This window comes from Coregonus lavaretus (assembly GCF_964263955.1).
Source record: "Coregonus lavaretus genome assembly, contig: HAP1_SCAFFOLD_4521, whole genome shotgun sequence".
Classification (NCBI taxonomy): Eukaryota; Metazoa; Chordata; class Actinopteri; order Salmoniformes; family Salmonidae; genus Coregonus; species Coregonus lavaretus.
Window position 1 is genome coordinate 11,026 of NW_028160305.1, and position 13,404 is coordinate 24,429.

General features: G+C 41.9%; 1 protein-coding gene across 1 annotated transcript; it reads right to left on the reverse strand.

Moving 5' to 3' along the window:
• Nucleotides 1–6,360: 6,360 nt before the first annotated feature.
• LOC311121932 (netrin-G1-like) lies at nucleotides 6,361–7,008 on the reverse strand (the record flags this gene model as incomplete). The annotated part of the gene is made up of 1 exon (XM_084196362.1): nucleotides 6,361–7,008. A coding segment is annotated over one exon (648 nt), but the record flags the coding sequence as incomplete, so codon positions are not given.
• Nucleotides 7,009–13,404: the final 6,396 nt, after the last annotated feature.

Consider the following 13,404-nt stretch of genomic DNA (forward strand, 5'->3'; position numbering starts at 1 on the left):
GTGTGTGTGTGTGTGTGTGTGTGTGTGTGTGTGTGTGTGTGTGTGTGTGTGTGTGTGCAGATCTCACTTACGGGAGATTCTGGAGCAGCTCCTGAGACACCATCAACAAAACACCAAATGATGGAAATTCTCGTGGAAGTACGGTGTCGCATCCCTCCAATAGAGGGAACGCAGAAAAAGGGAGAGCTCGGTTTGTTGTTTTGGAAAGTTGTGAAAGTCTCTGAAAAAGTGTTCAATTGAAAAAAGTTACTAGCATTTTGAGTTTGATTTAATTTGATTTGAAGCCACAAGGGTCTATTGTCCTACTTGGTTGGAATCAGTTGCTGGGGACCGCTGCAATCTGTCCAGGGATCCTGCTGACCAAGGGTCTGATGAGCTGCTTGGTATAGTAGCTAGCCTAGCTGCCACTGTTAGCTGTCTATCAAGTTTCATTTTACATTACATTTGACATTTTAGTCATTTAGCAGACGCTCTTATCCAGAGCGACTTACAGGAGCAATTAGGGTTAAGTGCCTTGCTTAAGGGCACATCGACAGATTTTTCACCTAGTCGGCTCGGGGATTAGAACCAGCGACCTTTCGGTTACTGGCACAACGCTCTTACCCACTAAGCTAGCTGCCGCCCGTTTCCTTGAGGGCTTGAACGCAGAGCACGACCCATGTAAGCCCTTGTGGCTGGGACCGAGGATAGTCCCGGGCTTGTGACTGTCTAGATCCCTGCTGTGTGTTGCTGTTTCCATCTTCCCTGTCTGGAACTGCGAGGAGTAACAGCGTAGCCTCCGTTGCTACCATGACAAAGACCAAAGCCGGTGGGAGTACCGTTGATGACAGTGGTGTCTCTCTATCACAGATGAAGGATCTTTTAAACTAACAAAAATATTTCTACAAGCAGTTGTTACAACAACAAGAAAATAGCTTCCAAGTGTTGTGCCCAAATACTGGTGGAGTCAACTAATAACATAATAGACAACCTGACCTGAGAGGTGCAGGACCTGAAGAACAGTTTACAGTTCTCCCAGGCTCAGCTCGATGAGTTTAAACAGGAAAACGGCAAGATGACAGCAATCTGTAAGTCATTGAGACAGGACATCAGTTCTGTATGTGAATCCATGATAACAATGACGGAAAAATCAGATTACCTTGCGGGACAATCAATGTGGAACAACATTGTTGTGGACAGAATTGCAGAATCTCCACATGAGACCTGGATGGAGTCTGAGTGAGAGAAATTATCTCTTAGAAACTGAAGATGGGACCACAGGAAGATTGAGGTGGAGCACGCCCACAGGATTGGAAAACCCACCACCGGCCCAGGAGATAGGCCCAAGCTGATAGTGGTCAAGTTCATGAAGTTCAAGGACAAGATAGCTGTTCTGGAAAGAGCCAAGAACTTGAGAGGAACATACATTTTCCTCAACGAGGACTATCCTGAAGCTGTGCTCCAGAAGAAAAAATGACTTATTCCGGCAAGAGTGTGCAAAGCTGTTATCAAGGCAAAGGGTGGCTATTTGAAGAATCTCAAATATAAAATATATTCTGATTTGTTTAACACTTTTTGGTTACTACATGATTCCATATGTGTTATTTCATAGTTTAGATGTTATTATACAATGTACAAAATAGTAAAAATAAAGAAAAACCCTTAAATGAGTAGGTGTGTCCAAACTTTTGACTGGTACTGTATATATATTCTGAGCCATATCCCTGTAATTCTTAGAGAATATATCATGTCAAGTGTTACTGAAGTGCTGTGGTTGCAGGTTCACCTGACTCATCTAAAGCCTATTCTTTCGAGGTGTTGCTAAGGCCACCAAGTGCTAACAGTCAGTATCTAAATAATATGTGTGAAATGCTTGATAGTGCATGTGATGTAAACAGAGAGATCTACTTTATTGTGGACCTGAATATTGAACAGCTTTCATCAAGATGTCCACTCAAGAGGAAGCTTCTCACTGTAACCAGTGCCTGTAATCTGGTTCAGGTTATTAATCATCCTACCAGGGTGTTTACAAACACTACAGGAACAAGATCATCCACATGTACTGATCACATTTTTGCTAATACTGTAGAACTTTGTTCTAAAACTGTACCTGTACCCATTGGATGCAGTGATCACAATATAGTGACTATATCCAGGAAAGCCAAAGTTCCAAAAGCTGGGCCTAAAATAGTGTATAAGAGATCATGCAAAAGATTTTGCTCTGAATCTTATGTGGATGATGTTAAAAATATTTGTTGGTCTGATGTGATTAATAAGGAGCATCCAGACGCTTCACTGAAATTGCTTTTTACATTTTAGTCATTTAGCAGACGCTCTTATCCAGAGCGACTTACAGTTAGTGAGTGCATACATTTTTCATACATTCTTCCAATTATTGATAAACATGAACCTGTTAAGAAACTGACTGTTAGAACTGTTAAGGCTCCATGGATTGATGGCTAATAAGACTGGCTGACTTGCTGCAAATTGAAAAATTATGTGACTAAACTCAACAAAAAGATGAAACTGTATCATGAAGCCAAGATCAGTGATATAAAGAATGATAAAAAAAATAAAAACTTTGGACTTTAAATGAAATGATGGGCTGAAAGACAAATTAAACAGTTGTCTTATTCATCACAAAACCATTTGATGTTGCTAATTATTTTAATGATTACTTCATTGGCAATGTAGCAAACTTAGGCAGGAAATGCCAACAATGAAGAGCGAGCCATCATACTCATGCATTAAAAAACAAATAATGAAAGAAAAGCATTGTACATTTGAATTATGCAAAGTTAGTGTGGGAGAGGTGGACAAATTATTGTTTATGATCAATAATAACAAATCTCCTAGCATTGACAACTTAGATGGAAAGCTACTGTGGCTGGTGGCTGACTCTATAGCCACTCCTATCTGTCATATCTTTAATCTAAGTCTAGAGGAAGGTGTTTGTCCTCAGGCCTGGAGGGAAGCCAAAGTCGTTCCGCTACCCAAGAGCGGCCTTTACTGGTTCTAACAGCAGACCTATCAGCTTTTTGCCAGCTCTTAGCAACCTACTGGACAAAATGTGTGTTTGACCAAATATAATGCTTTCAGCATGTTTATAGAAAAGGGCAATCAACATGTATTGCACTGACACAAATGACTGATGATTGGTTGAAATTAAATTGATAATAAGAATACTGTGGGAGCTGTACTGTTCGATTTCAGTTTCAGCCTTTGATATTATTGACCATAACCTGTTGTTGAGAAAACATATATGGTTTATGGCTTTTCAACCTCTGCCATATTGTGGATTCAGAGCTATATATCTAATAGAACTCAGAGGGTTTTCTTTAATGGAAGCCTCTCTAATGTAGGGTGTGGTGTACCGCAGGGCAGCTCTCTAGGCCCTCTACACTTTTCAATTTTTACCAATGACCTGCCACTGTCCATGTATGCTGATGACTCAACCATACGTGTCAGCAACCCTTAACAAGGAGTTGTGGTCAGTTTTGGAATGGGTGGTAAGTAATACACTGGTCCTGAACATCTCTAAAACTAAGACTGTATTTGGTAAAAATCATTCCCTAAGCTCTAGACCTCAGCTGAATCTGGTAATGAATGGTGTGGCTGTGGAACAAGTTGAGGAGACTAAATTACTTGGTGTTTCCATAGATTGTAAACTGTAATGGTCAAAACATATAAATTCAATGGTTGTAAAGATGGGGAGAGGCCTGTCCATATTAAATAGATTTTATTTTTTTGACACCACACTCCAAAAAGCTAGTCCAGCAGATTTTAGTATTATATAGAGCCATTATTGCATGGAACTCCCTTCCATCTCATATTGCTCAAATGAAAAGCAAACCTGGTTTAAAAAACAGATAAAGCAACACTTCATGGCACAACGCCTCTCCCCTATTTGACCTAGATACACTACATGGTAAAAAGTATGTGGACACCTGATTGTCGAACATCTCATTCCAAAGTCATTAATATAGAGTTGGTCTCCCCTTCGCTGCTATAACAGCCTCCACTCTTCTGGGAAGGCTTTCCATTAGATGTTGGAACATTGCTGAGGGGACTTGCTTCCATTCAGCCACAAGAACATTAGTGAGGTTGCGCACTGATGTTGGACGATTAGACTTGACTCGCAGTCGGCTTTCCAATTTATCCCAAAGGTGTTCGATAGGGTTAAGGTCAGGGCTCTGTGCAGGCCAGTCAAGTTCATCCACACCGATCTCGACAAACCATTTCTGTATGGACCTCACTTTGTGCACGGGGGTATTGTCATGCTGAAAGTGGAAAGGGCCTTCCCCAAACTGTTGCCACAAAGTTGGAAGCACAGAATCATCTAGAATGCTCCTAGATGTTTCCACTTCACAATAACAGCACTTACAGTTGACCGGGGCAGCTCTAGCAGGGCAGAAATTTGACGAACTGATGTGTTGGAAAGGTGGCATCCTATGACGGTGCCACGTTGAAAGTCACTGAGCTCTTCAGTAAGGCCATTCTACTGTCAATGTTTGTCTATGGAGATTGCATGGCTGTGTTCTTGATTTTATACGCCTGTCAGTTTGGCCGAATCCTCTCATTTGAAGTGGTGTCCACATAGTGTATCTTGTGCGTATGTATTTATATGTAGGCTATGTGTGCCATTTTAAAATGTACACCACCATTCAAAAGTTTGGGGTCACTTAGAAATGTCCTTGTTTTTGAAAGAAAAGCAATTTGTTTGTCCATTAAAATAACATCAAATTGATCAGAAATACAGTGTAGACATTGTTAATGTTGTATATGGCTATTGTTTTTTTTATGGAATATCTACATAGGTGTACAGAGGCCCATTATCAGCAACCATCAGTCCTGTGTTTCAATGGCACGTTGTGTATGCTAATCCAAGTGTATCATTTTAAAAGGCTAATTGATCATTAGAAAACCCTTTTGCAATGATGTTAGCACAGCTGAAAACTGTTGTGCTGATTAAAGAAGCAATAAAACTGGCCTTCTTGAGACTAGTTGAGTATCTGGAGCATCAGCAATTGTGGGTTCAAAATGGCCAGAAACAAATAACTTTTTTCTGAAACTTGTCAGTCTATTCTTGTTCTGAGAAATGAAGGCTATTCCATGCGAGAAATTGCCAAGAAACTGAAGATCTCGTACAACGCCGTGTACACTGGACAGAGGAAGATTTGGAAAAATGTGTTACGGACAGACAAATCTAAGTTTGAGATGTTTGGATCACAAAGAAGAACATTTGTGAGACTCAGACCAAATGAAAAGATGCTGGAGGAGTGCTTGATGCCATCTGTCAAGCATGGTGGAGGCAATGTGATGGTCTGGGGCTGCTTTGGGGTTGGTAAGGTGGGAGATTTGTACAGGGTAAAAGGGATCTTGAAGAAGGAAGGCTATCACTCCATTTTGCAATGCCATGCCATACCCTGTGGACGGCGCTTGATTGGAGCCAATTTCCTCCTACAACAGGACAATGACCCAAAGCACAGCTCCAAACTATGCAATAACTATTTAGGGAAGAAGCAGTCAGCTGGTATTCTGTCGATAATGGAGTGGCCAGCACAGTCACCGGATCTCAACCCTATTGAGCTGTTGTGGGAGCAGCTTGACCGTATGGTACGTAAGAAGTGCCCATCAAGCCAGTCCAACTTGTGGGAGGTGCTTCAGGAAGCATGGGGTGAAATCTCTTCAGATTACCTCAACAAATTGACAGCTAGAATGTCAAAGGTCTGCATGGCTGTAATTGCTGCAAATGGAGGATTCTTTGACGAAAGCAAAGTTTGAAGGACACAATTATTATTTCTATTAAAAATCATTATTTCTAACCTTGTCACTGACTACATTTCCTAAGCATTTTGCTATATTTCCTATTCAAACTCATTTCATGTATGTTTTCATGGAATGTAAACTTTTGAACGGTAGTGTATGTAGTTCTGTCGTTGAAATGTTCTTGTCTATTAATGTTCTATATTATGTAATGTTTCATGTTTTGTGTGGACCCCAGGAGGAGTAGCAACAGCTAATGGGTATCCTAATAAAATACTACAAAATACCAAGAATCTATGCCAAGGTGCATTGAAGCTGTTCTGGCGGCTCGTGGTGGCCGAACGCCTTATTACGACACTTTATGTTGGTGATTCCTTTATATTGTAGATTACCTGTAGATTGGAGCAACACGACCACAGCCAAACCAAATACAATGATACAAAACTAACTTTGTTAACCAGATCCATTTCCCAGATCCATTTAAAGCATCTTCAGTTGTCATTTAAATTAAATACTTTGGCACACAATACAAGACCTCTTGGTCTCCGTAGTAAAATAGATATTTGATCTCAAAGGGATGGACCTTTTTAAATAAAGACAACTAAACCATCTCTCTTACCTGCCCTGCACCTTGATGTCTGAGATGGCGTAGAAGTATCTGGACAGGTTGTTCTCATCCACCATGGTGGCCCCGCTGGCCGGTTTCAGAAGCCGTATCCTCAGGTCCGTCACCGTGAAGAAGTCCCGGAGGTTCCTGGTGGTGTCCAGCTGACCATACAGGGACGCCATGTTGTGCAGCCGCGGCCCGGCGAACAGCGCGAACCGATCCTTGATCTCGAAACGGACGGTTTTATCGTACTTCCACACGTAGCCTCGGGAGTAGTCCTCAGTGCAGATGATGTCGAGGAGGGTTCGCTGGGTCAGCTCGTTGACAGTCTTGGGCTCCATGGTGAAGGCGTCGAGGCAGTCGGTAGCGTAGAACTGGTAAGGGGTCCAGGTTTTACCGTAGTCTAGAGATTTCTCCAGAAGCATCTGCTCAGGGCGGCCGGATTCGAAGGTGAGGACGATGTCGTCCGTCAGCTCGATGGTCTTGTTCCAGGACAGAGTGATGTTGACCTCCAGGGGTTTGGGGAACGTACTCCATGAACTGGACTGCCAGAAGGTTGTGGGGTTGCGGCCCTCGAAGTCGAACATGAGCTCCGGAGGGTGGGCTAGTTCTTCTGTGGCGGCGTCACACTCGTTGTTGCACATGTAAGGGTTTTCCTGTGAGAGAAACAGAGATCAAAGACTGTTTTATTTTAGAGTGAAGAATGAACAGGTTCATTCAGCATCATTATGAAACATTATAAGGGCGTCATCCCCCCACCCTGCTTATGACAAGTCTTGCAATGTATTATAACTGCATCATAATGCGTTGTACCTATTGACTAAGATAAAGTGCAACTGGGAAGGACGACAGCATAATAATTTGAGCCAAACAATGCATCATGTAGGCTGTCTTTTCACCACCCCTCTCCTCTACTAACAATGTCACCTACTACTAGAGGTACAACTGCATAATAATCCATAATCCATAATTAGATCTACTGTCTCTTCACCTCTATCCTCTACTCCTGTATTCCCCCGCCGCTCATTCTCCCCAGTATGTCTCTGGTCTCATCTACTCTTCCAACCACATTGACTGGATATTCCTGCTGTTCCTCTAGTGTAGATGGGAGAGGAATCCTCAATGACTACCTCTTATGAAACGCATAGCTGAGAAACATACATATTTCATGTGCCTTCGTCTGCCCTGCAACACCGAGCCCCAGCACGACTCTGTGTGTGTGTGCTCCTTGTGTGCGTGTGTGTGTTTGAGAGAGAGAGAGCGTTAAACAAACTCACATTGACATTCATCTCACCTCTACTCTATATCACAATGGGGCCAGCCACAGATGAGATTTTGATAAACTATAAAACATTTGTTTGCCTGTAATAATTCCAGAGTACTAATACTGGCTATTTAAAATGTAAACGGTATTTAGCACTTGTTATGGTAGTATGATTATGAGGTTGTGATACATCCAACACATTCAAACCAGACTTCATGTTTAACTCAAAGGGAATGCTTGATCTGATGTTCAAATTCAAATAAAATGTAATTTATTTGTCACATGCTTCGTAAGCAACAGGTATAGAGTAACAGCGAAATGCTTACTTACGGGTCCTTTTCCAACAATGCAGAGTTAAAGATCAAAAATATAAAATGTAAATATTGACATAAGGATTAAACACACAGTGAGTAATAATAAAAATATAATGGCTATATACAGGGAGTACCAGGTAATAACATGGCTATATACAGGGAGTACCAGGTAATAACATGGCTATATACAGGGAGTACCAGTATCGAGTCAATGTGCAGGGCTACGAGGTTATTGAGGTAGAGATGGACATACAGCTAGGGGTCAAGTGACTAGACAACAGGATAGAAAATAGACAGTAGCAGCAGTAAACTGTAGGTAGGGGTAAAGTGACTAGACAACAGGATAGATAATATACAGTAGCAGCAGTATACTGTAGGTAGGGGTCAAGTGACTAGACAACAGGATAGAAAATAGACAGTAGCAGCAGTATACTGTAGGTAGGGGTAAAGTGACTAGACAACAGGATAGATAATAGACAGTAGCAGCAGTATACTGTAGGTAGGGGTAAAGTGACTAGACAACAGGATAGATAATAGACAGTAACAGCAGTATACTGTAGGTAGGGGTAAAGTGACTAGACAACAGGATAGATAATAGACAGTAGCAGCAGTATACTGTAGGTAGGGGTAAAGTGACTAGACAACAGGATAGATAATAGACAGTAGCAGCAGTATACTGTAGGTAGGGGTCAAGTGACTAGGCAACAGGATAGATAATAGACAGTAGCAGCAGTATACTGTAGGTAGGGGTCAAGTGACTAGACAACAGGATAGATAATAGACAGTAGCAGCAGTATACTGTAGGTAGGGGTAAAGTGACTAGACAACAGGATAGATAATAGACAGTAGCAGCAGTATACTGTAGGTAGGGGTAAAGTGACTAGGCAACAGGATAGATAATAGAGAGTAGCAGCAGTATACTGTAGGTAGGGGTAAAGTGACTAGACAACAGGATAGATAATAGACAGTAGCAGCAGTATACTGTAGGTAGGGGTAAAGTGACTAGACAACAGGATAGATAATAGACAGTAGCAGCCGTATACTGTAGGTAGGGGTCAAGTGACTAGACAACAGGGTAGATAATAGACTGAGCTGTAGCAGCAGCGGATGTGGTGAGTGTGAAAGTGTGCGTGTGTGTGTGTGTGTGTGAGTGGACGTGTTTAACTATTCTTGTGGGGACCCACAAGAATAGGGTATTTAGGGTTAAGGTAAAAATTAGTGTTAGGGTTAGAATTAGGTTTAGTGTTAGGGTTAGAATTAGGTTTAGTGTTAGGGTTAGAATTAGGTTTAGTGTTAGGGTTAGGAGCTAAGGTAGTTTTAGGGTTCGGGTTAGGAGCTAGGGTTAGGTTTAGAGTTAGGGTTAAGGTTAAGATCGGTGGTTACGGTTAGGGTTAAGGTTAAGGTTAGGGTAAGAGTACAGGTTAGGGTTAGGTTTAGGTTTAGGGTTAGGGGTTTGGGAAAATAGGATTTTGAATGGGACTGAATTGTGTGTCCCCACAAGGTTAGCTGTCAAATGAAATCAAATTGTATTGGTCTCATACAATGTTGTAGGGAAATGCTTGTCACAAGACTTTGTGTTTGTGTGTGTGTGTGTGTGTGTGTGTGTGTGTGTGGTGTCAGTATGCATGTGTGCACATGTTATGTAGTGTGTGTGTGTGTGTGTGTGTGTGTGTGTGTGTGTGTGTGTGTGTGTGTGTGTGTGTGTGTGTGTGTGTGTCAGTTTGTGTGCAGAGAGTCAGTGCAAGAGAGTTAGTTCAAAAAAGGGTAAATGCAGGTAGTCTGGGTAGCCGTTTGATTAGCTATTTCTCAGTCTTACTTAGAAGTCTTATGGCTTGGGGGTAGAAGCTGTTCAGGGTCCTGTTGGATCCAGACTTGGTGCATCGGTACCACTTGCCATGCAGTAGCAGAGAGAACAGTCTATGACTTGTGGCTGGAGTCTTTGACAATTTTTAGGGCCTTCCTCTGACACCGACTGATGTAGAGGTCCTGGATGGCAGGGAGCTCGGCCCCAGTGATGTACTGAGCTGTACGCACTACCCTCTATATCGCCTTGCAGTCGGGATGCTGAGCAGTTGCCATACCAAGTGGTTTTTGTACAATATGTGCACATACATTTTTTCTATATTCTTCAAGCTGTGTCAATGTTTTGTGGATCATGGCTAGAAAGCAATGTTCATGTCTTGCCATAGATTGTCATTCAGATTTAAGTCAAAACTGTAACTCGGCTACTCAGGAACATTCCCTGTCTTCTTGGTAAGCAACTCCAGAGTAGATTTGGGCTTGTGTTTTAGGTTATTGTCCTGCTGAAAGGTGAATTAATCTCCCAGTGTCTGGTGTAAAGCAGAATGAAGCAGGTTTTCCCTCTAGGATCATGCCTGCGCTTGGCTCCATCCTGTTTCTTTTCATCCTGAAAAACTCCCCAGTATTTGCCGATGTCAAGCATACCCATACCATGATGCAGCCACCACCATGCTTGAAAATAATGAGGCAGTTACTCTGTGATGTGTTGTGTTGAATTGACCCCAATCATAAGGCTTTGCGTTTAGGCCAAAAAGTGTATTCCTTTTCCGTGTTTTTTTAGCAGTATTAATTTAGTGCCTTGTGGCATACGGGATGCATGTTTTGAAATATTTTGTATTCTTCTTTTCACTCTGTCATTTAGGTCATTATTGTAGAGTCACTACAATGTTGTTGGTCCATCCTTAGTGTTTTCTCCCTTCACAGGCATTGAACTCTGTAGCTGTTTTAAAATCACCAATGGTCTCATGGTGACATCCCTGAGCAGTTTCCTTCCTGTCCTGCAGTTCAGTTCAGAAGGACGACTGCATCTTTGATGTGTCTGGTTGGTTTAATACATCATCCAGAACGTGATTATTAACTTGGCTTAAAGAGATATTCAATGTCTGACTTGTTATCGTTAACCATCTACCAGTCACAGTCCTTCTATTTGAGCACCCTGGTCTTTGTAGTTGAATCTGTGCTTGAAATTCAATACTTGACTGAGGTACCTTACAGATGCTGTATGTATGGGGGACAGAGGAAGGGGTAGTCATTCAAAAATCATGTCAACCCCTATTATTTCACACAGAGTGAGTCCATGTAACTTATTATGTGATTTGTTAAGCCAAATTTTACTACTGAACTAATTTAGGCTTGCCTAAACAAAAGAGGTGAATACTTATGAAACCCACTGTAGGTAGTTGTTGGTTCAGAAATAAGTAGGATAAACTCCCCAAATACAGTTGTGCCTAATACAAGCTTGTAGCGTCATACCCAAGAAGACTCGATGCTGTAATCGCTGCCAAAGGTGCTTCAACAAAGTACTGAGTAAAGGGTCTGAATTATTACGTAAATGTGATTTTTCAGTAAAAAAAAATCTAAAAACGTATTTTTGCTTTGTCAGTAAGGGGTATTGTGTGTAGATTGATGAGGGAAAACAACAATTTAATGAATTTTAGAATAATGCTGTATTGTAACAAAATGTGAGAAAGTCAAGCGGTCAAGCGGCCGAAGGTACTGTAGGTAGCTGTTGGTCCAGGGTCACTAATAGGTAGAGGTGTGGACTCGAGTCAAAAATGTGATGACTTGAGACTTGACTTGACAGAAAATAAAACAACTTGAGACTTGACTTCGACTTGGAGCCTCAAGACTAGGGAATCGATTTAGACTTGAGTCAGATAACCATTTACCCCTACCCCTGATGTAAATAATGTCAACCATTTACCCCTACCCCTGATGTAAATAATGTCAACCATTTACCCCTACCCCTGATGTAAATAATGTCAACCATTTACCCCTACCCCTGATGTAAATAATGTCAACCATTTACCCCTACCCCTGATGTAAATAATGTCAACCATTTACCCCTACCCCTGATGTAAATAATGTCGACCATTTACCCCTACCTCTGTGGTAAATAATGTCAACCATTTACCCCTACCCCTGATGTAAATAATGTCGACCATTTACCCCTACCCCTGATGTAAATAATGTCAACCATTTACCCCTACCCCTGATGTAAATAATGTAAACCATTTAACCCTACCCCTAATGTAAATAATGTCGACCATTTACCCCTACCCATGATGTAAATAATGTCAACCATTTACCCCTACCCCTGAGGTAAATAATGTCAACCATTTACCCCTACCCCTGTGGTAAATAATGTCAACCATTTACCCCTACCCCTGATGTAAATAATGTCAACCATTTACCCCTACCCCTGAGGTAAATAATGTCAAACATTTACCCCTACCCCTGATGTAAATAATGTCAACCATTTACCCCTACCCCTGAGGTAAATAATGTCAAACATTTACCCCTACCCCTGATGTAAATAATGTCAACCATTTACCCCTACCCCTGATGTAAATAATGTCGACCATTTACCCCTACCCCTGATGTAAATAATGTCAACCATTTACCCCTACCCCTGAGGTAAATAATGTCAACCATTTACCCCTACCTCTGTGGTAAATAATGTCAACCATTTACTCTTAAATCCCCCTCTTCAGTTACCTCTAAAGGTGTATTGAGAGAAGAAACAGAGAGAGGACAGAGCGAGAAAAGCGACACTGAGAGATTGAGACAGCAAGACAGAGATCGATCGAGAGAGAGAGAGAGAGAGAGAGAGAGAGAGAGAGAGAGAGAGAGAGAGAGAGAGAGAGAGAGAGAGAGAGAGAGAGAGAGAGAGAGAGCGAGAGAGAGTGTCACGACTCCCTCCGAAGCTGCCTCATCTCCTTGTTCCGGCCTTCTAGCCACTGCCGCTCCTCTGTTCATCATTCCATTTTATTTGTCTTCTTTTCACACACACCTGGTACACATCCCCTCATCAGTCTCTGTATAATGATTCCCTCTGCTCCCCCATGTCTTTGTGTGTTATTGTTCCATGTGGAGGTGTCGTGTTGAGCATTATGTTATGCTCAACACGATTATGCACCCGTGTGTTTTGTTTTCCCAGTACACATTGAAGTCGCACTGTATTTGGTTTACACATTGCTGCAGACTGCTGTATTGGCCAAATAAACCCTATTCTATGTTTCCCACCTCCTGTGTCTGGCTCCGTCCTACTCACCTTGTTACAGAGAGAGAGAGACTTCAATCAGTTATAGAATCCATTGCTCTCTATGGCTGTGAGGTCTGGGTTCCACTCACCAACCAAGAATTCACAAAATGGGACAAACCCCAAATTGAGACTGCATGCAGAATTCAGCAAAAATACCCTTCATATGCAACGCAAAACGCCAAATAATGCATGCAGAGCAGAATTAGAACAATTCCCGCTAATTACACAAATCCAGAAAGAGACATTAAATTCTACAATCACCTAAAAGGAAGTGACTCCCAAGCATTCCATAACAAAGGCATCACCTACAGAGAGATGAACTTGGAGAAGAGCAAGCTGGTCCTGGGGGTCTGTTCACAAACACAAACTGACCCCACAGAGCCCCAGGACAGCAACACAATTAGACCCA